General features: G+C 31.8%; 1 protein-coding gene and 1 long non-coding RNA gene across 9 annotated transcripts in view; one reads left to right on the top strand and one right to left on the bottom strand.

Moving 5' to 3' along the window:
* LOC139525545 (serine/threonine-protein kinase SIK3-like) overlaps window positions 1-20,482 on the top strand; it is a 62,889-nt gene extending 42,407 nt beyond the window's left edge. Inside the window, exons 10-18 of one of the 8 annotated variants that reach the window (XM_071320965.1) lie at window positions 39-357; window positions 2,562-2,680; window positions 5,458-5,570; window positions 6,392-6,567; window positions 7,590-7,613; window positions 9,116-9,333; window positions 10,046-10,129; window positions 12,300-12,349; window positions 17,475-20,482. In XM_071320965.1, the coding sequence (XP_071177066.1) occupies window positions 39-357; window positions 2,562-2,680; window positions 5,458-5,570; window positions 6,392-6,567; window positions 7,590-7,613; window positions 9,116-9,333; window positions 10,046-10,129; window positions 12,300-12,344 (1,098 nt within the window). In that variant the 3' untranslated portion in view covers window positions 12,345-12,349; window positions 17,475-20,482. Of the gene's footprint in view, window positions 1-38; window positions 358-2,561; window positions 2,681-5,457; window positions 5,571-6,391; window positions 6,568-7,589; window positions 7,614-9,115; window positions 9,334-10,045; window positions 10,130-12,299; window positions 12,350-16,176; window positions 16,223-17,474 lie in introns of all 8 variants that reach the window. The other 7 variants (XM_071320967.1, XM_071320962.1, XM_071320968.1 and 4 more) reach the window with 7 other exon arrangements.
* A 185-nt stretch (window positions 20,483-20,667) lies between these two features.
* On the bottom strand, window positions 20,668-20,966 carry LOC139525549 (uncharacterized). The gene is made up of 2 exons (XR_011664924.1): window positions 20,864-20,966; window positions 20,668-20,819 (listed from the first exon to the last, which is right to left on the bottom strand). It is a non-coding gene; the product is annotated as an uncharacterized lncRNA (long non-coding RNA).
* Window positions 20,967-27,348: the final 6,382 nt, after the last annotated feature.

The following is a 27,348-nucleotide window of genomic DNA, read 5'->3' as shown; positions in this document are numbered from 1 at the left end:
GGGTACCACCATAATAGATAAATATATTACTATTTTAGTCTGAAGACAGTAACAGTCAGAACTCTGATTCTGAGGCAGAGGAGCCATCACCTGAAGCATTAGCAAGATATCTAGCAATGAGAAGACATACAGTAGGCGTAGGTGATACACGACATGAAGTTCCAGAAAATGAACGATTAAAACTTGCCAATCATCAGCCCATTATTGCAATGCCTCAACCCAATCTACTCATGCCATTTAGTTTCTTGCCACATATCAATTTGCCACAGACCAATTTGCCGTATGTACAGAATGAACAAATGCAGAATTATCAAGGCATAGGTGAACAACATTTATTACAGCCACCGGCATTCACAGGTTAGTGATTGGTTGAAATAAACATTCACAGGTTAGTGATTGGTTGATATAAACATTCACAGGTTAGTGATTGGTTGAAATAAACATTCACAGGTTAGTGATTGGTTGAAATAAACATTGATCAAGGTTATATCCCTCATTCACAGGTTAATGATTGGTTGAAATAAACATTGATCAAGGTTATATCCCTCATTCACAGGTTAGTGATTGGTTGAAATAAACATTGATCAAGGTTATATCCCTCATTCACAGGTTAATGATTGGTTGAAATAAACATTGATCAAGGTTATATCCCTCATTCACAGGTTAGTGATTGGTTGAAATAAACATTGATCAAGGTTATATCCCTCATTCACAGGTTAATGATTGGTTGAAATAAACATTGATCAAGGTTATATCCCTCAAAGGTATTGGTTTTTACTGAAATTTTTAACTTGAATACTATACTTCATGGATATCAATTTTCATTGATAGAGAATTAGTGTAAATTCATAGGATTTTAAATTATAACCTACTTGAAGTAGCATTCAGTGTAAGATTTTCAAAATAAAATAATTGAATATATTATGATGTATATTACCTTAACATTTTTCACCTGTTCGTTTGTGTAGGTTTTTGTCATGTATTTTCTTTACACATCAAATTTAAGAGGAAAACAACCAAACACAAAACACTAAACTGTTAAAAAACAAACAAACTCTAACATACATAGAAACAGACTGATAACAACTGTAATATTCCTGACTTTTACTATTTGCATACCTGTCAACCTGTGACGATGAAAATGCAGGTCATGACCTGCATTGAAGAATCAAATCTCAGGTCATAACGCGTACGAACTTTTTCGAGCTGAATTTCAGTATTTATGGTACATTTTCTTATAATGTATATCAAAGATACCAAAACATCAATGCATGTTCACTTTGTTAAGTCATTTTAAATCTTATTAAATATTATTTCATTGCACTTTTAAAGATTTTTATAAATTTGAGTAACTCAGTCTTATGTGCTTTACTTTTTGAGTAAAAATAATACAATCATCAAACACTAGAATTTAATGTAATTCTTAAATGTTTGAGACTATTCACTATGTAGCCTTTAACTTAATATCTTTTGTTTTACAAGGAAATTATACTATGATAAAATATAGTAATACAGTTGAAGGAAGTATAAATGTAAAAAATAATTTTCAAACTTTTTTTTAAAAATTGTATAAAGGTATAAAAATAATGAATAGTAATTTTTAATATGTATTTGAATTTTATATTTTGAATGATTTAATCTTTTTCACCCATAAAACGTAAATATAAGGAATAATTTTTAATGGTGATAAATAAGGGGAAGTAACTCTAGTTCAGTTTGTAACCGATGGTGCAATTTATTTACGACCTAAAGCTAAGGTAATTGGTGTTAATTAACAGTGTGTTTGACACCAAAGCTGTCAAGTGAAGCCATGTACTTAATGGGTCACTTAATTTGACAGTTTACATAGCTAGATGAACTTCCTGTTCATGGAAGAATTACGAATTTGCCGGTATTTCAAAGGAATATTACTTATGAAATCAATCTCAAGGCTAAGAAATACGGGTGAATCGGGTCATTTTCGGAATTCCCGGGTTATTTCAATGACCCGGCGGGTGTTCCGGGTGATCCCTCAGAATTGTGAAAATCTCGGCTCACACCCGCAGAATACGGGTCACTTGACAGGTATGTATTTGAGGGGTGGTTCAGTAATAGATGAATATAAGTACGAAACCATATTTATTGTAGAAATGTTACTTGATAAATTACTGTTAACATATTTTATTAAAGAAATCATTTAAAAAAAAAAAAAAAAAAGTAGGGGTGTGATAAAGGGTGCGATAAAGGGTATGATAAAGGGTGCACATAAAAGTTGCACGATACGGATTAAACAGCAGGCTATTTATCAAATATTCAAAACTGCTGTATTTACTACTAAATATATGATATATATATATATATAGCTACAAGAGTAAAAACATAAATACGAAAATATACTAAAGATTCAATAATTGGGATAAGGAAACAATAGCAGTGCTCTTATATAAATCCCTTTCTCTAACATGATAAATTGTTATCTCTATCAAATATCAACTTAGTTCTTGTTGTTAAGATGAAGGGTTACCCTTTTAATGAAGATAAGTACAATATATTACTTCATGTTCCTTTTTGTTTTATTTCAGGACTTGGTGGTCGGAGGGCTTCAGATGGTGGTGCTAACATACATTTATTTAATCGTCAGATGTATGGTAACAGTTTACCTGGAAGTCCGGGAAGTCAAGAAACACTGGCTACGGTGGGGGTAATAAACTTTTCTTAATTATACTGTATTTTAATTTCTCTTATGGTTGTGACCTGTTATCTATTTCTTGCATTAATAGATATTTCTCGTACCACACTACACGGAGTGTCATACAAAAAAGTAATACCAAAATCTGTGTAAATTTGATTGGCTTACAAGAAAACATAACAGCATTTCAATTGGCTATTTGTTAGGTCATTTATGACTTTCAAAGGTTAAAACGATGTACATTTTGTCCATAACAACAGACATATGGGATTTCTTCAATAACATACAAAACACTTGACAATCTTCTTTTTTATACGACCGCAAAATTTGAAAAAATTTTCGTCGTATATTGCTATCACATTGGCGTCGTCGTCGTCGGCGTCGTCGTCGTCGTCGTCGTCGTCGTCGTCGTCGTCGTCGTCGTCGTCGTCATCCGAATACTTTTAGTTTTCGCACTCTAACTTTAGTAAAAGTGAATGGAAATCTATGAAATTTTAACACAAGGTTTATGACCACAAAAGGAGGGTTGGTATTGATTTTGGGAGTTTTGGTCCCAACATTTTAGGAATTAGGGGCCAAAAAGGGCCCAAATAAGCATTTTTTTGGTTTTCGCACTATAACTTTAGTTTAAGTTAATAGAAATCTATGAAATTTTGACACAAGGTTTATGACCACAAAAGAACGGTTGGGATTGATTTTGGGAGTTTTGGTTTCAACAGTTTAGGAATTAAGGGCCAAAAAAGGTCCCAAATAAGCATTATTCTTGGTTTTCGCACAATAACTTTAGTTTAAGTAAATAGAAATCAATGAAATTTAAACACAATGTTAATGACTACAAAAGGAAGGTTGATATTGATTTTGGGAGTTTAGGTCCCAACAGTTTAGGAATTAGGGGCCAAAAAGGGACCCAAATAAGCATTTTTCTTGGTTTTCGCACCATAACGTTAGTATAAGTAAATAGAAATCTATGAAATTTAAACACAAGGTTTATGACCATAAAAGGAAGGTTGGTATTGATTTTGGGAGTTTTGGTCCCAACAGAATAAGGGGCCCAAAGGGTCCAAAATTAAACTTTGTTTGATTTCATCAAAATTGAATAATTGGGGTTCTTTGATATGCCGAATCTAACTGTCATGACTGTGTATGTAGATTCTTAACTTTTGGTCCCGTTTTCTAATTGGTCTACATTAAGGTCCAAAGGGTCCAAAATTAAACTTAGTTTGATTTTGACAAAAAATGAATCAGTTAGGTTCTTTGATATGCTGAATCTAAAAATGTACTTAGATTCTTGATTATTGGCCCAGTTTTCAAGTTGGTCCAAATCGGGGTCCAAAATTAAACTTTGTTTGATTTCATCAAAAATTGAATAAATGGGGTTCTTTGATATACCAAATCTAACTGTGTATGTAGATTATTATTATATTAAGTATTGTGCAATAGCAAGTCTTTTCAATTGCACAGTATTGGGCAATGGCAAGAAATATCTAATTGCACAATATTGTGAAATAGCAAATTTTTGTTTAATTAGAGTTATCTTTCTTTGTCCAGAATAGTAAGCAAGAAATATCTAATTGCAAAATATTGTGCAATAGCAAGATTTTTTTTTAATTGGAGTTATCTTTCTTTGTCCAGAATCAACTTAAATCTTTGTTATATACAATATACAATGTATATTCACTTTTTACTACCAACTGATAAATTAAAATAATCTTTACCATTCAGTGATAACAAGCAGTTTTTTTACATCTTAATATTTTATGATGTATTTAAATGAGTAGTTATTGTTGCAAACTCCATTAGAAATTTTAATTGAGATTAGTTTTGGAATAAGGGAAAGGGGGATGTGATTAAAAAAATTGGGTTCAATTTTTCTCATTTGAAATTTCATAAATAAAAAAGAAAATTTCTTCAAACATTTTTTTGAGAGGATTAATATTCAACAGCATAGTGAATTGCTCTAAGAGAAAACAAAAATTTTAAGTTCATTAGAACACATTCATTCTGTGTCAGAAACCTATGCTGTGTCAACTATTTAATCACAATCCAAATTTAGAGCTGAATCCAGCTTGAATGTTGTGTCCATACTTGCCCCAACTGTTCAGGGTTCAACCTCTGCGGTCGTATAAAGCTACGCCCTGCGGAGCATCTGGTTGTAAAATTTTATCACATTCTGAATGCTTACAAAAACTTCTAAAATGTCTCGTATTAAAGTTTGACACTGGAAAAGGACATATGACATACAGGAATGCACTAAAGACTAGATCTACATTTAGGGGAATTTGAAATTTAATCATTGAGAGTGATGAACATAAGAGAAATAACTGATGAAAATTGGATATAGCTTGATTTCAACTCCAGTTATTTAATTTAAATAGTAATAATAAACTCGCCATTATAATGATTAAATTCAATATCCTGTTTGAAATTCATGTATGCCCTAATTGGCATAATTACACAAGTTTATGTAATGAATTCTGAAATTAAATTTAGAATTTAATAACAATTCTCATATCTATTGGACACCAAGAATTATTATAATTCATTGTAAAATGGACAATTCTCATATCCATCGGATACCAAAAACTATTATAATTCATTGTAAAATTGACAATTCTATTAACTATCAGAAATCAAGAATAAATATTATTATTTACAAAATGGACAATTATGTTTTTATAAGTTATATAAAATTATGATTCCAATTGTATAGCACGTCAATGATTTGATGATATTGTGGTTGATTACACTAATGAAGTAACTTATACTATATGAATGTATCGGTTTTACAGTCTCCATTGTCACCCTCTGGTTTACATCTACCTACGCCTCCACTGCATGGCTCAATAACAGTAGAGGAGGAAGAAGGGTCAGACCAGGAACCAGATCCTGAAGCAGTTCAAAGGTATGTTGTATAGAAGTCAAGGAAAATCAGTTGTAGACATCTTTAATTTATAGTAAAAATAAATTTTGTTTTGGTGCAACAAGACATTTTTAAAGTAGCTTTGTGACAAATGTATTTTTAGAACTCTGGTTTTGAATCATTATACACCCTCCCAGAATGAGCTTTTAGAATCTAATAATTTAGAGGTCTGTGGAAAGAGACAGCAACCCAGCAACACAATACAACCAGAAATAATTGAAGTGACAATGTTGAGGTAGCAATATTCACTATTATAGTGGTGGGGAGATAAGAACAATGAAAATAAAGACTTTTTAATACGGACAAAGTCAAAGGGGACTTTAGGTTTGCACTCTGTCTGTCGGTCCATCTTTCCATCCGTCAGGCCGGCTTATCAGTTTTCCAGACATTTTCTCTTCATGTTTGAAGATATTGATTTGATATTTGGTGTTGTTTTATTCAGAAAATATTGTGTGCATTTATTGTTGCAATTTAAAAAAAAAACGTGCATAGCAGTCTATATATCAGTTATCAGAATGTGAGTTCTTATTTTTGCCATACTCACCAAGTTGCATTATTTGCAATTATAAAAACCTCACATAATAATTTAACAGTATACTGTATCTGCTGAGAAAGCTTAGAAAATTGGACAAATTTAAATATGTGTTTTGACATTATCTCTTCTTACACTCTTAAATTTTTGTTTCTTACTAAAATGGTATTAGGAATGATAGTTTGTGAGGAAAACATACATATTTCATGTATTTATTTTCTGATAGAAAAGAGTGAAATGATAATTTCATATGTTTCAAAATCTTTTGTAGATATCTGCAAAACAGAGGACACCGGCAGAGACATACACTTGCAATGTCTAACCCTATGAGTGAAATACCTGAGGAATTACAAAAAAAATTATCTCTACAGCAACCGTTACGTTCAGGTCGGAGGGGAAGTCACTTAATAGAGAGACAAGCAGCTGTTGGTATGTATGATCAGGCTGGTGAGTCTAAGTGGTACCATAAACCGTCTATATCTGTGTATAATACCTACCCCACCCCATCCCACCCCCCGGAGAGGTAGTCACTTAATAGAGAGACAAGCAGCTGTTGGTATGTATGATCAGGCTGGTGAGTCTTAAGTGGTACCATAAACCATCTATATCTGTGTATAATACCCCCACCCCCACCCCACCCCAGGAGGGGAAGTCATTTAATAGAGAGACAAGCAGCTGTTGGTATGTATGATCAGGCTGGTGAGTCTAAGTGGTACCATAAACCATCTATATCTGTGTATAATACCCCCACCCCCACCCCACCCCACCCTAGGAGGGGAAGTCACTTAATAGAGAGACAAGCAGCTGTTGGTATGTATGATCAGGCTGGTAAGTCTAAGTGGTACCATAAACCATCTATATCTGTGTATAATACCCCCACCCCCACCCCACCCCAGGAGGGGAAGTCATTTAATAGAGAGACAAGCAGCTGTATGATCAGGCTGGTGAGTCTAAACAGTACCACAATCCGGAATAAAAATATATATGGTTCACAGAGAAGACCCTTTGAAAATAGAGTAGCCTCCCTAAAAAGAAATTATGGAGACCATCTTACATTTGCCATTGTCAATACAAATCGGGTGCTCTTCTGTGTCTCATGTATGTTTTTATGGAATAGTTCTTTTTTTTCTTCAGTTGCTGCAATATCTAGAGTCAAGATTTTCATAGAGATTATAAATATAGAAAGGTGATGAGACAGTATCTTGAATTGCATAAGGTGTTAAAAAAAAAATTGTTTATCAGAATCATTCAATTATATTTTGACTCATATTTAAAAAGCAGAGATTGAATTACATAATATCATATGATTTTCTAACTCAAAGTATTTGTGAACATCATCATGACAACTAATTCTTGCCAACACCATTTCTTCACATCCTACTTCTTTATATAAACATAATATAACAGAGAATAAACAGTCTAAAATTTAAGTTCAGGACATGTTTCAATTATTATGATATTTCTTACAGTGCTCAGAAATGGCAGGGCTCCTTGTAAGTAAGAGTGCTTATTAATGTGAGTGCTTAAAAAACTAACATGCACATAAGTTGGTTGAATATCTATAATGGTGCAGTGTTGCTGTTTTGACTGAATTTTATTTTTCCAGCTAACATCTCCTACAGTTTTTATGCTAGAACTTGTATATTAATCAGTGTTCTCCCCATGCTGATTTGAAGATGCAGTCCTGCAGTGCATTCCAACTATTTTTGTTGTCTCACAACACTTTCATTGCCTTAAAAGATAATCATGCATTGTGTATTTAAGAATTGAATGCTTCTTTTTGTAACTTCATTGGAGTGTAAAAGCGTTGACCGAAGTACATTTTTCTGCGCTTCATTCTAAAAATGTGCGCACAGTCAACGCTTTCACACCCCTATGAAGTTACAAAAAGAAGCATTCAATACTTATAATTACGCTTTTTAGCTAGGATCAGGAAAACACAGTTTTTATCAAGTTTTTATTTAATATACCTATGCACTTTATTGGGTCATGAATGATAAATTTTATTGTGTAATGAAGTTGCTTTTAAGGAATAACGCAAGATTGCAGTGTAGCCAATCAGAATAACGTATTATAATGAAACATACATCTAGTGTAATTATATTTTCTTGAATACTTTTGTTCAGTGTTTCAGGGTTGCAATTAAGTGAAAAGATTTAAATTGAATTATGAAATGTTTTTATGCATGGCTTTCCTGATTGGTTGCTGAATTAAATATCAAATTATATCTGTAACTTAATTTGACCAATGAACATGACGAAAACAAGTGGTAACTTTGCAATACACAACTGAGAAATTCATGAATGGAAGATGTTTTACAGGGGGAAAAAAAGTAAAATACTAACATTTTTGATAAATTCATATCTAAAGCTGTTTGGCACTGGTACCCTCAAAGGAACAGGAGAATATTCTCTTGAATTTACTAGATTTGTAAATTGTTTATATTTTATTTTATAATAATTTATAACCATTGTACATACCAAAACACCTAGACTGTCATACAGCTTTTAAATGTATAATGTTTTTCTGAAGCATTTCGTTGCCTCACAATTACTCAACATAAATGGTTATGGGCTATGAATTTTGCTCCTTCAAAAATTTCTTGGGAGAACACTGTTTATGAGGGTGTGAGTAGATAAACTTAAGGTGTGCATTTTGTCAAAATTTTGAATTTCTTTGAGTTTTCAATGAATAACATGTTGTTGAATATTGTAATATTTTGGTAAAACCTACCACAGTTTTCAAGCTTGAAATTTTTATATTAACAAGGGTGTTAGCACTTAAAGAAAGCACATAGGTATAGCACTAAAGGGAGATGCATTGATTTAATGAGGGTATGCACTATCAATTTTAAGCGTGCTTGGTAAAATTTATAACATTTCATGTAGATTAGAAAAAAAAACTTTGAAAGTTTTGTTTTCGTTTATTGATAATTGACATATAAAATCTGATTTTAAATTGATAAATCTTTAAAATATTTGTCAATTTATTGCAGCTCCTACATGTAGTACATTAAGAGAACCAATAAATTCGTTGCATTTACCATCCGAGAGATTTTCTCCAGTACGGCGAGCTAGTGATGGTCTACAGAATCTCAGCAAGTTCCAGTCACTTCATTTAGAAAAGATCTACAATCAGACGTTACAGTCTACATCTAGAAATAACAGTTCAACTAGTCTTAAACAGTTACAACATGAATGCCAAGAATTACAAGTATAACATCTTATTTGTAAATTAAAATATTTTTAATGGTCAGATCATTATAAATGTTTGATAACAAAATATGAACAGTAATATATACAAGATCATACAGATGTTAAAATAAAAGTTGCAGGTAAACACAGCCTGTTACATCATGCGCCCTGCATATTTGATATTTCAAGATTAATATTTTGAATCCCACATAGGACAGATGTACTCAACTCCAATTTTAATTGACTAGGATTGTTTGTTTTCCTACCCAAGGTTGGTAGTTCTTTAGCTCGCTCCATAAAAAAACCCTGAATGCTATGGATAGTAAAATAATATTGAAAGTGGCATTTAACACCAATCAATCAACCAATCAATCAAGATGGAAAACAAATATTGATTCATTTTAGCAAATCATTTTAATATCATGCTCCAGGAAAAACATACATTTACAGATAAAACGATTTACTCAATAAACTGTAAATGTATGTTTTTCCTGAAGTATGAAAAAAATATTTATCATCTCCATCTCCCTTTCAATTAGTTGAGATGCCTTCAAAAAATTAAATTCTTTTCCACACACTTGCAAATTTATACCTTACCTTACTTAATAATAACTTCTAGGTTCAGCTAGCAAGCAAGCTAACCAAATATATTACTTTTACCTACACTCAATATAATCGGCTGTAAATTCTAAAAAAAATTTGGTTAACCTTCTTGATCGTTTATTTTTCAGAATAATGTAGGGAATCGTGATCCAATGAAAGAATCAGAACTTCAGCAACAGCACTCATTACACAGATTTCATCAATCATTACAGGTGTGTACATATGTGTGGATTATACTTAAGCTTCAATGTCATCTTTTGTGTCATCTTTAGAAGCATTATAGATATATTTTGTCATGGTGGTCTTGCAAAAGGGATTACACCAAAAACAAACAGGCAATTAAACTGCACTCTGCACAATAAGTTTGTGTTTGTTAAGGTTTTTTCCTACTGATTTCACCATAAGTTTTATATAGAATTTTCCAAACATGAAACATAAAAAAAATCATATAAATCTATTACACAGGAACTAGATTTAAAAAGCGTCAAGAAAATAGATCAGTAAATTTCCCCACCTCAACATTCCCAGTTTTTAACATCTTGAAACTTTAGATAATCATATTAGTAAGCTGACCTGGCCTGTAGTATGGCACTTGTTATTGAAAATCTCCTCTAAAGCCACTAAACCAGTCGGAATAAGATTAGTTTTTGTTCTGTAACTTAGTTTGTCTCAACCAAATATAATGAAACTTATACACAATCTTATTGTCGAGCCTGCAACTTTTGTTGCATATAGCTCGACATAGGGATAGTGTTCCAGTGGTGGTGGCGGCGTTAGCTAACTTCTTAAAAGCTTTATATATTAGAAGGCGTAAGACCTGGATGCTTCATACTATGTATATAGATGCCTCATGTTACCAAGTTTCCGTCAGTTGCATGTCCAATATCCTTGACCTCATTTTCATGGTTCAGTGACTACTTGAAAAAAACTGATTTTTTTTAATGTGAAATTCTCTCTTATTATAAGTAATAGGATAACTATATTTGGTATGTGCGTACCTTGCAAGGTCCTCATGCCTGTCATACAGTTTTAACTTGACCTTGACCTCATTTCATGGATCAGTGAACAAGGTTAAGTTTTAGTGGTCAAGTCCATATCTCAGATACTATAAGCAATAGGTCTAGTATATTCAGTGTATGAAAGGACTGTAAGGTTTACATGTCCAACTGGCAGGTGTCATCTGACCTTGACCTCATTTTCATGGTTCAGTGGTTTTAGTTAAGTTTTTGTGTTTTTGTCTGTTTTTCATATACTGTATGCAATAGGTCTACTATATTTGGTGTATGGAATGATTGTAAGGTGTACATGTCTAGCTGGTATGTGTCATCTGACCTTTACCTCATTTTCATGGTTCAGTTGTCAAAGTTAAGTTTTTGAGTTTTGGTCTTTTTATCTAATACTATATGCCATTGCCATAGGTCAACTATATTTGGTGTATGGAAATATTTTATGATCTTTATGTCAGTCGCTCAGATTGAGTTTGACCTTGAACTCATTTTCATAGTTCATTGCTCAGTGTTAAGTTTTTGTGTTTTGGTCCGTTTTTTTAAACTTTAAGCAACAGGTCAACTATATTTGTTGTATGGAAGAATTGTTAGCTGTACATGTGTGCCTGGCATGGTTCATCTCACCTTGACCTCATTTTCATGGTTCAGTGGTCAATTTTTAGTTTTCTGGGTTAATAATTAGTTTATGTTTAAATTGTAATAAAGCTTTATATTTCGGACTATCAACATAATATCAATGATTAGTAAAGAAGGCGTGACATTTCAGCATGTGCACTCTTGTTACCATAAAACATAGATCAAGTTTAAATTTGGGTGTCTTCACTTTTACAGTTAGCTCGTTATGTCCCTTTATAACATTATATACAAGCTCCTTCTCCATTTATTTTAAAGATAATTTGTTAAGTTTGGAATATCTTAAAGACACCTGAGTAAATGACTTGTCCACCATCACAACTATTAATCCAATATATGTCTAGAGAAATGTAAAATGAAAATGAAAAAAAAAATGCCATAATTTTTTCTAGGTATCAAATGATTTCTCATTTATAGAAAATAGTCTATATTTTTAAACTTTAATTTTTTAAAATCTAGTAGTTAGCAATAGAAAAAAATAATCAGTTTCTGCTTTAGATTTATTGTGAAAATACGCCTCTTTGCTCTAGCTTGCCAAAGTGGTAGTAAAGTTTATCCGAGACAAGCCTTAAAACATACAAATGTTTAAATGATTATTTAATTTCAGGATATATATATATAGATATTGCATCATGTGTTTTCTAGTAATGTTCTAATATTATTTTCTGTGTATTATATTTTCATAATTTGTATGCATTTATTTTTTTAGTTTTTTGTGTGCATTATTATCTTTTGTTTTAAGGACTATGAATCAATCAACCAAAAGTCTTATCCTAAGTATTTGTGACACAGGTTTGTGTTTCGTCGTCTCCCGTCTATTTATATTGCATTCTGGAACGTGTCAATCTTTAACTTGACTCAATATCTTAACTTAAAATGTATGTAATCTACAAAAAAAATATATTTGCATTATATTTCTAATCTTTGTATTGTTTAGAAAAGTAAATTGATTGCTTCCTGTCAATAAATATCCTTTGTGACATTTTTATGTGTCATCACCATTCTGTAGAAACATCTCTTATCTTAAAATCGTACTTATCTTAAAATCATACTTATCTTAAAATCTTACATAGAAATTCATTCTTAGTAAGTATAGCTTGTAGATAAAACTGTATGTCCCTGAAAAGTAGTTTGTTTTCTTTTAATAAATATGGTTGTACCAACAACACATTGCAATTTAAGATTAAAATGTGATTTTTATAACTTAAACATTTATACATTTAAAGATATAAATATCTCTCAAATAAATTTCAGAATAAACAATTTTAGTTGTTAGCATGAAGATTGTGTTGTTTTCTGGTAAACAAATTTCAAATTAAAAATAGAGTAGCAGTCTTACAAGTGCTAGCTGTTACATCCTTTTTGATGATACACAAAATGTCTAAACTCAATGTCGGCAGAATATTTAATGTTTACTTTTCATGAGGTTAAAATTTTTCTAGACACCAATAACATTGTCAAACCAAGCACACTGAAAGTTAATTCAATTACTGTTATAAGATATTGCCAAAGATGTGTTTGTACAGGTCAGGTCTTTTAAGCACACACACATTGTCATTGTGTTATGATATAAAATATCTCAAGCTATGTAGATATTTGTTTTAAGGAAACAGAAATATAAGAAGACAACATAGAATTTAAAAGCCAGAAAGCTTAGATAAATATCAGTTTGTTGAGGTAGAAAGTTACCACTTTGCATACCATTAATGATTTTATTCCCCAAAATAATCAGGTTCCAGAATGCAATATAATAAAACTATGCTTTAAGCATGTTCATTGGAAAGGCATGTTGTAAATATTTCACTGCATTTATGTATGGGAAGGTATTTTATAAGATATCGTAAGAAAGACTATTTCTTTGGTAATTATGTGCATGCCAATTGGTCCAGAAAAACTTGTTGTTTCACAGTATGGTTATGGTAATGGAGTTATGCATGGGTGAAGGTCCTTTATAAATAACTTTGGGTTAAAACATTTTAGTTATAATCTATTGTTATGCCTCTACTTTTCACTGTCACATGCGAGTTACTAAAATGACCAACACTATGTTATTTCTTTCTATTTTAGCATCAGTCTTTTCATAAAATGTTGACATTACACACCCATATATGGTATACCATTGTCTGTCCATTGTCACGGACAATACCTATAAAACATTTTAACTAATTTACATGAAACCTTGGTGATTTGTTTATATCCACCACTGTGAGCTCTCATTCGATTTTTATAAATTTGAGATCTTATATTTTTGAGTTATGGGGTTTTATTCATTTAAAATGGGGATTTCAAGTTTTAGGACAATAAATGAAAAGTACTTTGATAATTTTTAATGAAACTTTGGTGAACTATTTATATCTATTGATGTGAGCTCCCCTTTTTTTTTTATATTTCTGAGATCACACTGAAAAGTTATGGATTTTTAGTCTTTGAAAAAGTGATGAGCTTATCATGCACTCATGTCGCAGCTCTTTATTATAATATTTAATAATACATCGAAATGGTTACTTTGAATAAGTTTATTAGTGTATTGTTATGTGCTGACTCACAGACTCAAGGGTTTTAGTGAAAGGACATGGATACACATAAATAAAATATTTGGAAAAAAACCATTATTAGTTTCAATTACAATAGAATGCAAAAAAAATTATGTCATCAAAAAAAGAATTAATACTAATAGAATCATATCACCTACAGAAATGATTGTTTAGAGTTCATATATTAATTATAGATGTAAGACGATGTGGTATTATTCCTAACAAGACATCTCCGCCTAAAATATTTATACTTGGGAATTGTGTAGACATGTATGAACTCTTTGGTTTACAGGACCCTCAGCAATTATAAACATTATGCATTAAAAATAAGATGAAAGTCATTATTCATTCACATCATTGGTCACACTTATTCTTGACCAGAACCAAAATATTGTATTGAATTTTGTAGAAAGAGGATGACATTACAATTCATATTCTTTACTTCATTAAAGTTTTCATTAAATATGTTCTTCTCATGGTAAAATTTCCAGTCTATTTCATCATCAGTTTCTACCCTTGCATTTTCCTTTTAAGTCATGTGACATTATTAGACCGTGCCTGTATTCACTCGGTTTATTTGATTATCTGTCTATCTGTTCTTACCTTAGCATGTCTATGTTGTACCATAAGTCAAGATTACCTCAACAGTTTCATATATTTTTATCGTAGGGTTGAACACCAATAAAAGGAGGTAACTTTCGTTCAATGTTTAATTTTAGTAATAAGTTCTTTTTCTTATACCATACACAATTGGTTAACTACATTGATTATTGATAATGTTAATTTTAATGGAAACTTTCATATTACATTTGCAGCATAAATTCAATCATAATAAGTAATGCAGATAAGACTTATCAGGTTGTGCTCTCACAAAACTGAGAAATATATTTTTGTACTTGAATTTCAACTATGATTGATAAATAGGTAAACCAAAATTGATTTTAAGGATGTACTTAGGTGATCGAAGGGTGAATTAAATAAATCAAGAATTCAAAATTGATACTTTAAGCTGGAAGAGTATAATTTAAGGATAGACATAAGCTAAAAATGTTGATAGGTCATGGAGCTCCTTTTCGAGATATTTGATTTATTAAATATGGCAGCAAAAGGCTGACTCAGACTTTTACCTTATATTTGCATTGGTATTAATTGGGTCTAAAATCAAAAGAAAGAAAATCAAGATATAAAATTGAGAATGGAAATGGGGAATGTGCCAAAGAGACAACAACCTGACCATAGAAAAAAACAACAGCAGAAGGTCACCAACAGGTCTTCAATGTAGCGAGAAATTCCCGCACCCGGAGGCGTCCTTCAACTTCAAGAATAAGAATCTGCTTATATTTTGTCAAATGACCTTTTATGAGCTATTGACATGATTAAGTCTTATGATAAATAGGTGTTATGGTGCAAAATATTTTACCTTGTATCGTGTGGAAAAACACTGAGGAGTTTGACACTTATTCCAAAACCTCACCTTACATCTTTAAGAAATTTCATCTTCTACAAGGATTTAAATGAACATTGATATATAGGTATGGTATCCTTTTTCAAGACGATTCTTGGGGTCAAATTTGTGGAAGAATTGAGTTTTTTTCAAAATGATAAACCTTTGAGATTCCTATTCGTTTTGGTGATGTATCTCCCTGCATTCTCTTTTCTTTGTGAACAAACACATACACAATTTTTGCTCGGTGTGTAGGTTTTGCTAAATGGGTTTGCAGATTCATATCAAATCATCTTTTTATCAACTTCTTGTTCTGATTTGCATGAAATATTTGCCACTAGATGTTAAACACCAATCTATTCATCCATCCAGTTTCATCAATTTGAATACTTACATTCTGTTTGTCATTTTCTGTTGTTTCAGTCAGTTCTTTAATATTTACTCAAGACTTACTTGAGTTCACCTTGACCTAAATTTCATGCTTGAGAACATTTAAAATTAGATCACTTTTTTGTCTATGGATGTGTAAATTAAAAATTTTACCAGACTCTGGAGGGATGTAGATGCACTAACTTGTCTTTAGATGCAAGGCAAATAAGAATTATCCTTTTAAAAAAACAACAATTTTCATTTGCTTGTAGACTGTGCCAAAAAGCAGTATTTGAAAGCAGTACACACAATATTTGGGTAATTGATAGAGTAAAAGCTTTTAAATATTCAATAGAAAAGCTTTTAAGAATAAACAAGTCATACTTTAGATTTATATGGTAGATACATTTATGTTGTGGAATATCTATGGCATGCCTTTAAAATAAATGTGCATGACTTTTGCGTGAATTTTTTATTATTTTATTTTATACTCAAGTTAGGCAAGATATGCTTTAGAAGTTTGCTTTTCTTTTGATTATTTAGACATGGACAGTTATTACATTATATTTCGTCAAGGAATTTCAGGAATGTCAAAATCTTAAAAGTTATTCTTTACTTGGAACAAGGAGATACCTTTCAGCAGTATATTAGCAGAATCATTTATTTTCTTTGGTAGCAGTTTTCATTGATTTTGCAATTTTTTTTAAGGATATAATATGTGATTTCCGGCTTTCAAAATTTTTTATATGATGTAACTTTTAAACTGGTCTTCAAATTAAGGTCAGTTTCAATATTGGTGACTTTAACCAATGCTTATCAAATTGTAGTATGTTGTAAGGGATGATATCAAAAGATCGATGTAGGATAAAAAACTTAAATCAAAAGTTTGGGGGTGGGGTGTTAAAATTCTGCAAGTTTTGTATATCTAAAATCAATTTTTACATATATCCCTTTTGGTAAATCAATTTTTCCCAACTTAAGTTAAGAGGGGGGGGGGGTTACATTGAACATTTGATGTTGTCCCTAACATATATGACAAGTTGAAGGTCAAGTTTGATATTGAAAATATAACTTTTGTTATTGAGAAGTAATTACAGAGATACCAACAAAATGTAATTAAAACCTAGTTTGCTGTCCTTTATGACACCACTTGTTTATATATATAGTATCTATACACACCTGTATTACTCAAGCTTTTCCTATAGTTGCAGTTGTATCAATTCAGTTATTGCTTTTAGGATTGTACAAGTATAGAAGGTTAATTACACAGACTACCATAAAATGTCATGTGCTCTTTTTTGTTTTGCTTCATATAGCTTCACAGTTTATGGAAGTTATTTAGTTTGTTTTTGTCACATAAAAATACAATTTTTGTTCTCTGATAGTGAGATAAATGTGATCAGATTTAGTGGAGGTAATCCAAGACAGATATGTTAGTTATTTGAATAACTTTATCTTATGTAAACACAGAATAAGGTAGAGCATTTAGCAGAAACGAAAAAACTTTGAACATTTTGTAAATATTTATATTGAAAAAATCTGTAATAAAATTCTATCTGTTTCTTTTCAGGGTTCATCAATACAGCATTCCCCTATACCCTCACCCCCATTAGTGCCTGGGTCTCCCAGTTTTCAGCGACACAATCAACCTAGTCAAGAACTATATCAACATCTACAGAGACTGCATCTACAAAATCCTAATCGGAATAGTCCACCCTCAGCCAATCAGAGGACAGCAGACTCTCCACCTCAGAGTTATAATCAACTCTTCCAAGTCTTTCCACAGCCAGCTCACCAGAGGAGCAGTCCACCACCAAACTTAGCTAATTTCCAGAATCTGCAATCTATTCGTGAAGATTCACAGGATCATGCTGATGAGTCGCCTCAATGTGAAAGTGAGGATGAAATGCAAGTTCAAGATAATATCTGTGATAAAAAACAGCAAAAATTTACACAAAAGCCGCAAATCAGTATTACCGATACACAAGGTCATGTGACTGATGTGACATCTGATAGTGATCCTTCAATGGAGGACTCAGATTCTCACACGGACACGTCACATAGTTCACCTGAAGGACAGTTTACCACGACAACAACTTGCAGCTCACAGCATCAGCCGTACACAACACAACACAGCTCACAACATCAGCCCTATACAACAACACAGAGTAGATCTCATCAACAGGCAACAACTGTGCATAGTACTCCCGCTCAGCAAGCATCCGATCAACGCACAGGGCATTATCAAACATTCCAGCAGTCGGTACCTTTAAACTGTCGTGTATTTGGTAATATTGTAAATACAAACTTGGCAAACATCCCTGCCACAGAACCGGTTTGGGACAACACTCAAATAGCATATCTCCAGCAACTACAGCATTCACCATATATTGATGCCAATAATTTTGTACAGTTTCAAATGAATCAGTTTTACAATGGAGATTTAGTTCATCGCCTTCATTCCCAAGAACCAAGTATCAAATCAAATTCAAACATTAATTTGACTTCAACTCGAACTGTAGAAGACATTCAGTTAGAAATTAAAAGAATCTTATTAAAACGAGAACGAGTCATAGAACGAGAACGCGAGCGAGTCTATCAATGTTCAGACACTGTTTACAAAGTGGAAAACTCTGACGTAGAATTAGAATTAGAGGTTTGTGAGGGGGTTACATATAATGGATTACAGGTACGACGGATCTCTGGCGATAAAGGACAATACACTCAGCTTTGTGAAGAATTATTGTCTGGCATCAACTTATAACAGTAATATACATGTATAACTAAATCATTTAATGAATTATAACAGTATACAGCACACAAATCATGTATCCGTACAACTGTTACATTTTTGTTTTATCAATGTCAGTAGTGTGCTTAACTATTTTGAAAACAAAAGGTTAAACATTTTTTTCTGTCATCATTAAAAGGTGGTTCACAAAAATTGGAATTAGTCTCAAAGTTCCATATAAATCTCTATTTCCTTTTCTCTAAAGAATAAATATAAAGTTGTACATCAGCATTCAATATTTGTCTATACCAGTTACTCTATATCTGATTTTTTGTATTTGAATTTTTGATCTTTTAGTCCAGTATTTTCCTTTATTATTTAAAGCAATTTAAACTAATAGAAAGAACTAAAACTTCTGGAACTCATTCAAAGTTATACAGATCTTATCCTGAGTTTAGCAACCATACATAAGTTAGAAAAATTAATATTCTAATTTCCATTATGAATTTAATTTTGATCTCAATTAAGCCAAAATTTTCCATAAAATGTTAACATCAAAATTCTTTGTAAATATCATAAAGTTGAGACATATTTTAATAATTTTCATGTGACATGCCTCTGAATCATTCTTTCTTTTTCAAAAATAGTGTTTAAAAATTAAATTGTTTGTTTGTTTTTCTGGGTTTTGTTTTGTGTTAATTTTGTAAACAAAAGTTTTCAGTTTTGAAATATCAAGATTAAACAGTGTTCAGAATTATTCAAAAGTTATTGACGAGTTAACCAAAAATTACTTTCTTATATTTTCATATCTTAACATTGAAGATTGTTAGGTAAAGACTGTTGTGTTGATATATTTTCTGATATGAAGAGGCTTTTATGCACTTTATGTGGCTTGCTCAGGTAATTTTTGTCTATGACTGGTGTACTTAATACAAATCATTATATAATAGATCTAGCATATGTCAAATAAATAACTGCAAAACAGCTCCATCTAGTGTTTGCTAACACTGCTACATACATATGTATGTTAAACATTCCATTTTTCACTCTACAAAGTTTGTTTAATAAATTCCCCCTCATTGTTTATTACTACAGTTTCATAACGGTCTGATCTTTATCAATTTATATTTTTATCCCCCTGTCGTAGCGGAGGGAGCGCTAAGTTTTACCCTTGTTTACTAAGGCATTATTTTTGAATGATTTGGTCTGTAACATGTTTCTAGTTCCCTGTTCAGCTAACAACTGTGATGGGTTGTATCTTCACTAACTGCTTTAACACTTGTGTGATAAAATACAAGAAGTTTTGTAAATGAGTGTTTCATATGATATTGAATAAATTACAACATATTTTTTTCAAAGGTTGCTTTTCTTTTTTTTTCCATTGTTTTTTTACGGACAAAGAACAATTGTGTTATGATTCTCTACGTAGTCAGATCTGATCGTTGACAATGGTCATGGTTGTACCACTATTAATCTTGTATATGTGATGTATGTTTTATTGTACTATTGTCTTTCTCAGTGTGAATGTGAACTTTGTGAACATGATGAATAGAAGTGTTATATGATGTCAGCTTTAAAATACAGTAGACTCTTGTTACCTCATACTCAAATTGTCACACAACTCAAATCAAAATTTTGGACTGTCTACTTTTAGACTGATATTACTTGTGAGGATTCTATTTGATTTGATGTATCTAGAGACTGATAATAAAAGCACAAATGAGTGGTCAAAGAATGGACAGTTTTCTTACATATATAGTCACATTATGGATATTTATCAGTGGATTTTATGCAAAGTTCTTGTAATGTTGAAAATATCAGTACTACCAGCTGTTCAGTAGTTGAAATTTTTTTTTATTAAAAATTGAAATTTTTGCTTTTAAACATTTTAGCTCACTTATCCTAGTCAAAGGTTTTTCATCTCTTGTTGTCCATTGTTTCTCTGTTGTAAACTCTTTCAAAAAGCCACTTGGTAAATGGGAAGCTAAGTAGATCACAATCATCCTGGTGATGATTATTTTTTGATTGGAACTGTATCTTGACAACAACCAACATGATGATCATATTGGAAGCTCGGGGGTTCAAGGGGTTTGTACGAACCCCCCTTGAAAACAAAAAAGCACTGTTAAAGTTGACATTCTGTTTGAATTGTAACTGTTAAAGTTGAGTATGATTGTATCGAACCTCCTTGGAAATTCCTAGCTACAGTCCTGATGATTGTATCGAACCCCCCTTGGAAATTCCTAGCTACAGTCCTGATGATTGACATACTAATATTATGTGTAAGGAATGAGATATTAAAAAATGCATTTATGCACTAGGAACACTACAAAAACAGTGCAGTAGTTCCAATACTTTGATTGTTACAGGATAACTATGGCAATAATAAAAGATCACATTTTAAATTTTGATAGTAATATTAGCCAGGTAAGCCATTTAAGCTCCTTGAAAGTAAGTTATTTTGCTTTTCTTTTTAGAACTTTTTAAGAATTTTGTTGTTAAGCCCAATGATCAAGAAGAAAATAGAGGCCCACATTGAAAAGTAGTATTTTTGAATCATGGAGTAAAAACTAAATTTGTAAGTGTATAAGTTTAGTTGTCTACATTTACTACAACATTCATGAAATGGACAAGTCAAATATTATTTGATAGTTTAGCTTCAGTGCTGGAGAAGTGGTTTTAAGCTTAATTTTTTATATAAAAATGCATAAAAAGTAAAATGATGAACAAGAAATAATGGACTAAAAACTGATTTTGTGAATGAATGTCCACAACTGGTAAATTATTAGTGCTACCCATATCCTTAGTTATTTATGTGTGAGTGGTGTCAAGTATGCATATTTGTTATTGTTAAACTTTTACTATTTTTATGTAAATTGTTTTGATATATATTGTTATAGAATTTTTGTGCTTGTACAATATCAAAAGATTCTTTAATTTTAAAGTATTTATTATTGAACATCATTGTTTATTACAATGAAATATGTGCTGATTCTTCAAGCTTTTGGTACAGTATAGAAAACTTTACATTTGAAAGCTTGCCTTCTAGTCCATTTTTTTGTTTTCCAGGAGTTTTTTCTACATCAAACCTTTTAATTACTTAATGTCACTTATTGGATTAAAACAAGTGGTGGAATTAGACTGAAATATATTTTAATCAATTTCTTACACATAAAATATGGTTTGAATTACTATTATGGTGCATAAATATCACATTGCAGACATATGCCATTCTGGGGTTATTTCCCTTTATATATATATATATATTGATAAAATTATATATTATGCAGTTATCATTGAAGAAAAAATAAGTAACAGTTCATACTTTATGTTAGAAATCAGCTGTTGAATTTAGAAAATATCAAGAAGCTTAGGTTCCAACTTTCTCCAGCAAAGTTTGATTGATTAAGCTTTCCTTTTTAGTTCCTTTTAGTCTCATTTTAATCGTCAAATACTGATTAGATTATTGATATATTACTCTAGCAGTTTGTGTAGTACTTCTATGTCGTATTACAGTATATCTGTGATAAGGTTTATTGATGTAGAATCATACTTCAAAATAAATATTAAGACTGCTCCTGTAAACTTCACCCTTTTCTTCTAGATAAAAAAAAGGGTACTTTGACAATTTTTGTGGTTAAATCTGATTGTTTCATTTTGATTCTTGAGGACAACTAGTAATTTTGGGCCAAAAAAGTCTCCCTTGCTAGCAGGATAATTCCAAAAAAGCTTTGGGTATGGCACTTTGATTCAGATGCAGCTGTATATATATATCTATATATTATTATTTTTTATAAATACAGGATTTTCAATTGAATCTCATCTACTGCTATTATGTAAGTTGAATTCTCATGTGTGATATAGAAGAAAATTAAATAATTCTCAAAAATCTTTGAGCAATGGGCATTATTGGGAAAGTCTGTCCAAATGCTTGAAGAATAAGCAGTTAAAAGTTTGTATGCAGTGCATTTAAAATGGATATTTGGTTGCAGTGGTACAAATTTGTGCTTATTTTATATATTTGATTATAAGTAATGTACAAACATGAAATGTATGCATTTTGTTTGAATCTGATAGTGTTTCACCCAAGGTGAAGAAGTTGTATGATTGTTTATTGGCAATATTTTTCTTACTGATAACATTAAATGTGAAAAATCTTTCTTTTTTTCTTTTACTCATTGCATAATCAAGAATTTTTAAACTACACAAGTTGTTCACGCTGAAATGTCTGGCTTATCTAATGATTGAATTTATGTTGAGAAAGTCTGCAATATGGAGGTTTTACTTCAAGTATAACATCAACATTATATTAATAATCTGTGAAAATGTAGTCAAGGTCAGATGAACCATGCCAGATAGACATGTATACCTTACAATCATGCAATACATCAAATATACTTGTCATATGACTTAAAGTATATGAGAAACAGACCAAACTACAAAAAATAAACATTGAAAAACAAACCTTGAAAATGATTTGAAGGTCATATGAATCCTGCCAGACATACATGTACATCATACAACCAATATTTACACCAAATATAATTGACCTATTGCCTATAGTATCTAATGAACTGACAAAATAATGATAACTTCACATATACCAATAAACAAAATGAGATCAAGGTCAGATGGAACCTTCCAGTCGGACAAGTACATTTTACAATCATTAAATACACCAAAAGTGACTAAATATAGTGGCCCTATTGCTTATAATATCTGAAAATAGACCAAACCGAAAAAAACTAAACATTGTCCAATAAACCTTGAAAATGAGATAAAGGTCAGACGAAACCTTCCAGCTGGACATGTACACTTAGGATCACTCCATACACCTATATAGTTGACCTATTCCTTATAGTAACCACAAAAAACGTAAACATGATCACTAATCCATGATATGGGGTCTTGAGGTCAGGTGAACCCTTGCTGGCGGACATGCAGACCAGGCAAAGAACCCATGTACTAAATATACTGGTAGTATACATATTTCAAATAACAAAATAACTTTTTCATGCAAGCAATGAACCATTGAGGTCAAGGTCAATGAACTTACGGCATGACAACTTAGCTACAAAGTATGAAGCATCCAGATCTTCTACCTAATATAAAGCTTTGTACAAATAGTTAATGTTGTCACTGCCACAGTAATATATACAGTATAACAGTACAGCAGACAGACGTCTGTTAAGACTAACTTTGGAGATAAATGCTTTTTATTTCCAGCTTGACCTATTTAAAAAAGGTAACACTGTTTACATATAAGTCTGTAATATTTTATAAAGCCTTGTCCTCTATTTTATGTCCCATTGTCTTGTAAATTTTTCTGAAAGTCAGTACTAAGTAGGTTTACGTTTAATATTATTATGTGAATAAGTTGTAATTGTCTGACATGTCATAAGTCATCATGTTCATGCTTCTAGATAAGGTATGTATCTAGGAAGGATGAATTATTCAGGGAAAGTTCAAATTTTTTAATATGTGAAATCATTACAGATTGAGAATTTGTTGCTTTTTGAGATAAAATCTCCTTAATTGGTAAACTTTTGTCCCCTGTTTATTTGCCTGTGAGGGGGTCTTCAACCATGCATCCAAAACACAAATACTCTTGAGACATGCTGGGTAGAATTATTTTTTTTCTATCCTCAGTTTGATTTGACAATTTTATTGCATTTTGACCATTTTTTGGTGTACACAAATGCTCTTCCTCAAAGCTCTCATTTTTGGTAAAAAAGTTTGCCATCATGTGTAGATAACAATACTGTGCTATCATTGGAATAACACTGATGTTTACAAGAGTTATAATACTTGTAAACATTTTATTAGTATTGTGAAAATAACACCCTGTGAACACAACACCTCAAGACAATTTAACAGAAAGCTCTCATACTTGGTAATTTAAGTTGCCATTACGAGTACCGTAGTTGACAATATTATAGGGTTATTGCATGAATATTGGGGAATATTGTACCAAGTAGAATTTTATATTGCATCAGCTTGCGAGTGCAATATATGTTCTACAAGGGACAATATTCCCCAATATTCATGCAATAACCCTTTTATTGTATAGCAATATAATATTTGACAGTAAAAATTGGTTTAAACTAAGATTTAAGCGTTGATGACGTCATGAATTTTGAAATTTATTGCACTAGTGCAATATTAGAATTTATTGCACGCTAACTTTTGGTTACGTTCTGTGGGCAATATTATATTGCTATACAATAATATACCTTATACATTTGTACCCTTGTTGTGGGAACCATTTAGACAATAATAGATATGGAAGCAACTACTCCCACTCCCATATTATTCAACAGAGAGCTTTGATACTTAATATTATTGTTTGCTGTCATTTGATGTCAACCATACTGTAACACTATTGCGATATAACCATCTTCACCAGAGTTAGAAGACTTAATGTAATAACATCTTTTGAACACCTGCTGAGACCATTTTACAGAAAGCACTCAAACTGCCTTTATGGACTATTTTTCAAACATTTGTACAACAAACAATACTGATACTTTTGATGCGTCAAAGAAACAATTTATTGACAGTGCGTATTCAGAGATTTTAAACACCTGCTGTAACTCCAACGAGAACCTACCTGGTGGAGTCATCAAAGAAAGTGAAGTACGCGATATTGTCAAATCATTGATGCGTAAAAAAGCCAGCGGCCACGATAAAATTCAAAACGAACATTTAATATACGGCGGAGAAGTTCTTATCCGTTGCCTTACTTCATTTTTTAATCTCATAGTGAAGAAAGGTCGTGTTCCTTATGACTGGAAGTTTGGTTTACTGGTACCACTTTTTAAAGGAAACAATAAACCTAAAACATCTCCTGACAGCTACCGTCCGATTACACTTTTGCCGTGTGTTTCAAAGGTCTTTGAGCATGTTATAAAAAACCGTTTGCTAATCATATTGGAAAACATAAACTTCCCTAACTGTCAACAACAAGGATTTCAGAAGAACCTCGGTTGCCTGACAGCTTCCTTTAATCTACATGAGACCATTTTTCATAATCTTGAATTTTGTAGTAAAATTTTTGTAGCTTTTCTTGATAGTAGGAAAGTATTTGACACAGTCTGGAGACTTGGTCTTATGTACAAATTGTTTCAACTAGGTGTTAACAATAAATTATGGGTAATAGTAAATGACTTTCATACAAATACAAAGAGTGCTATAGTTGTTAACCAGCACCAGTCAAATTTTTTCCCAGTGTTAGAAGGTGTAAGACAAGGCAGTGTGCTGTCTGGTTTACTGTATTTAATTTTTATTAATGATTTAATATGTGAAATTGAGAAATGCAATCAAAACACAGGTATATACAGTATCAATTGTGGTGCACCTGCTCTTGCCGATGACATATCATGTATTGCCACGACCCCACTGTCTCTCCAACGCATGCTTGATGTGTGTTTCGAGTACTCTAGAAACTGGCGGTTCGGTTTTAACGCAAGCAAATCAAGTATTATACAATTCTCCATAAATACGAGAGAAAACAATGTTAACTTCCACTGGTGTATTGGAAATAAGAATATTCCATTATCTAACAACTATACACATTTAGGTATTGAACTTAATTCTCGATTCAAAACAAAGAACAGAACTATAAATGCTTGTAGAAAAGGTAAAAACGCATTCTTCGCATTGAAAGGAGTAATGTCAAGAGCAACTAATCCGTCTGTATTAGTTAAATTGTACAAAACTGTTGTCTTACCAAGCGTTCTTTATGGCTGTGAAACATGGTGTAACCTCAAATCCTTTGATATAACGACGCTTAATTGTTTTCAGCACTTCATTGTCAAACACATTTTAGCTTTAAAAACTTCTACCAGATCTGATATGTGCGAGAGCATTATTGGAATTCATCCGATTATGAGTTTTATTCACAAAAGAAAACTGTTCTTTTTTCAAAAAGAATATTTTTGATTCGTCTATTTTCATTCCTCATAGACCCTCACCGCCGTCACTATGGATACATCCCGGATATTATTGACATTCTAAGAACATTATATGTTATTCAGGTCTCAGACAGGGTATATACTTTGACATTCCCGGCTTAGAGTTTATATCCCCTGAGCCGAAGGCGAAGGGGATATAAGCCCTAAGCCGGGAATGTCACAGTATATACCCTTTCTGAGACCTGAATTACACATATATTACGGATTACCCCTGACTTAATGTTATTTTCCAGTGCAGGTATTTGTTGACAACACATATATATTGAAAAACCCAACCTGATATGTTCGGCATACGTGAAGGATTTTCTAATTTGCTGTGAACATAATTTTATCGTGTATGTAATAATTTATAATAACACTTTTAACATCAAATTAAAGTATTAAAAGTGTTAATTGCTTGATTTTGTATCAAAAATGTATTATTGACTGAAGCACGTCATTATTTTCCCTCTGTGAACCTCTGACAGTCTGATAGCTTATGACTACGCCACATAGTAACCGGTGTTATGATGACGTTTTTGAGTTTCCAATTGGGGATAAAAACGTCGTATATACCCCGGCAGTTTCCTGAATATATACTGACATCTCTGTGTTGTTATCCAATCAGAAACCTCGACACATTTGTAATCCGTAATATATGGACTTATTCAGTATCTTACTGAATATATTGATACTGGTAGTTTCCCATCAAAAAGTCAGTGGAAATCGATTGTTCACAAAACAGTTAACGAACAACAGTC

The sequence above is a fragment of the Mytilus edulis genome, chromosome 5 (genome assembly GCF_963676685.1).
Source record: "Mytilus edulis chromosome 5, xbMytEdul2.2, whole genome shotgun sequence".
Classification (NCBI taxonomy): Eukaryota; Metazoa; Mollusca; class Bivalvia; order Mytilida; family Mytilidae; genus Mytilus; species Mytilus edulis.
This window is presented reverse-complemented; position numbering and strand designations above follow the sequence as displayed.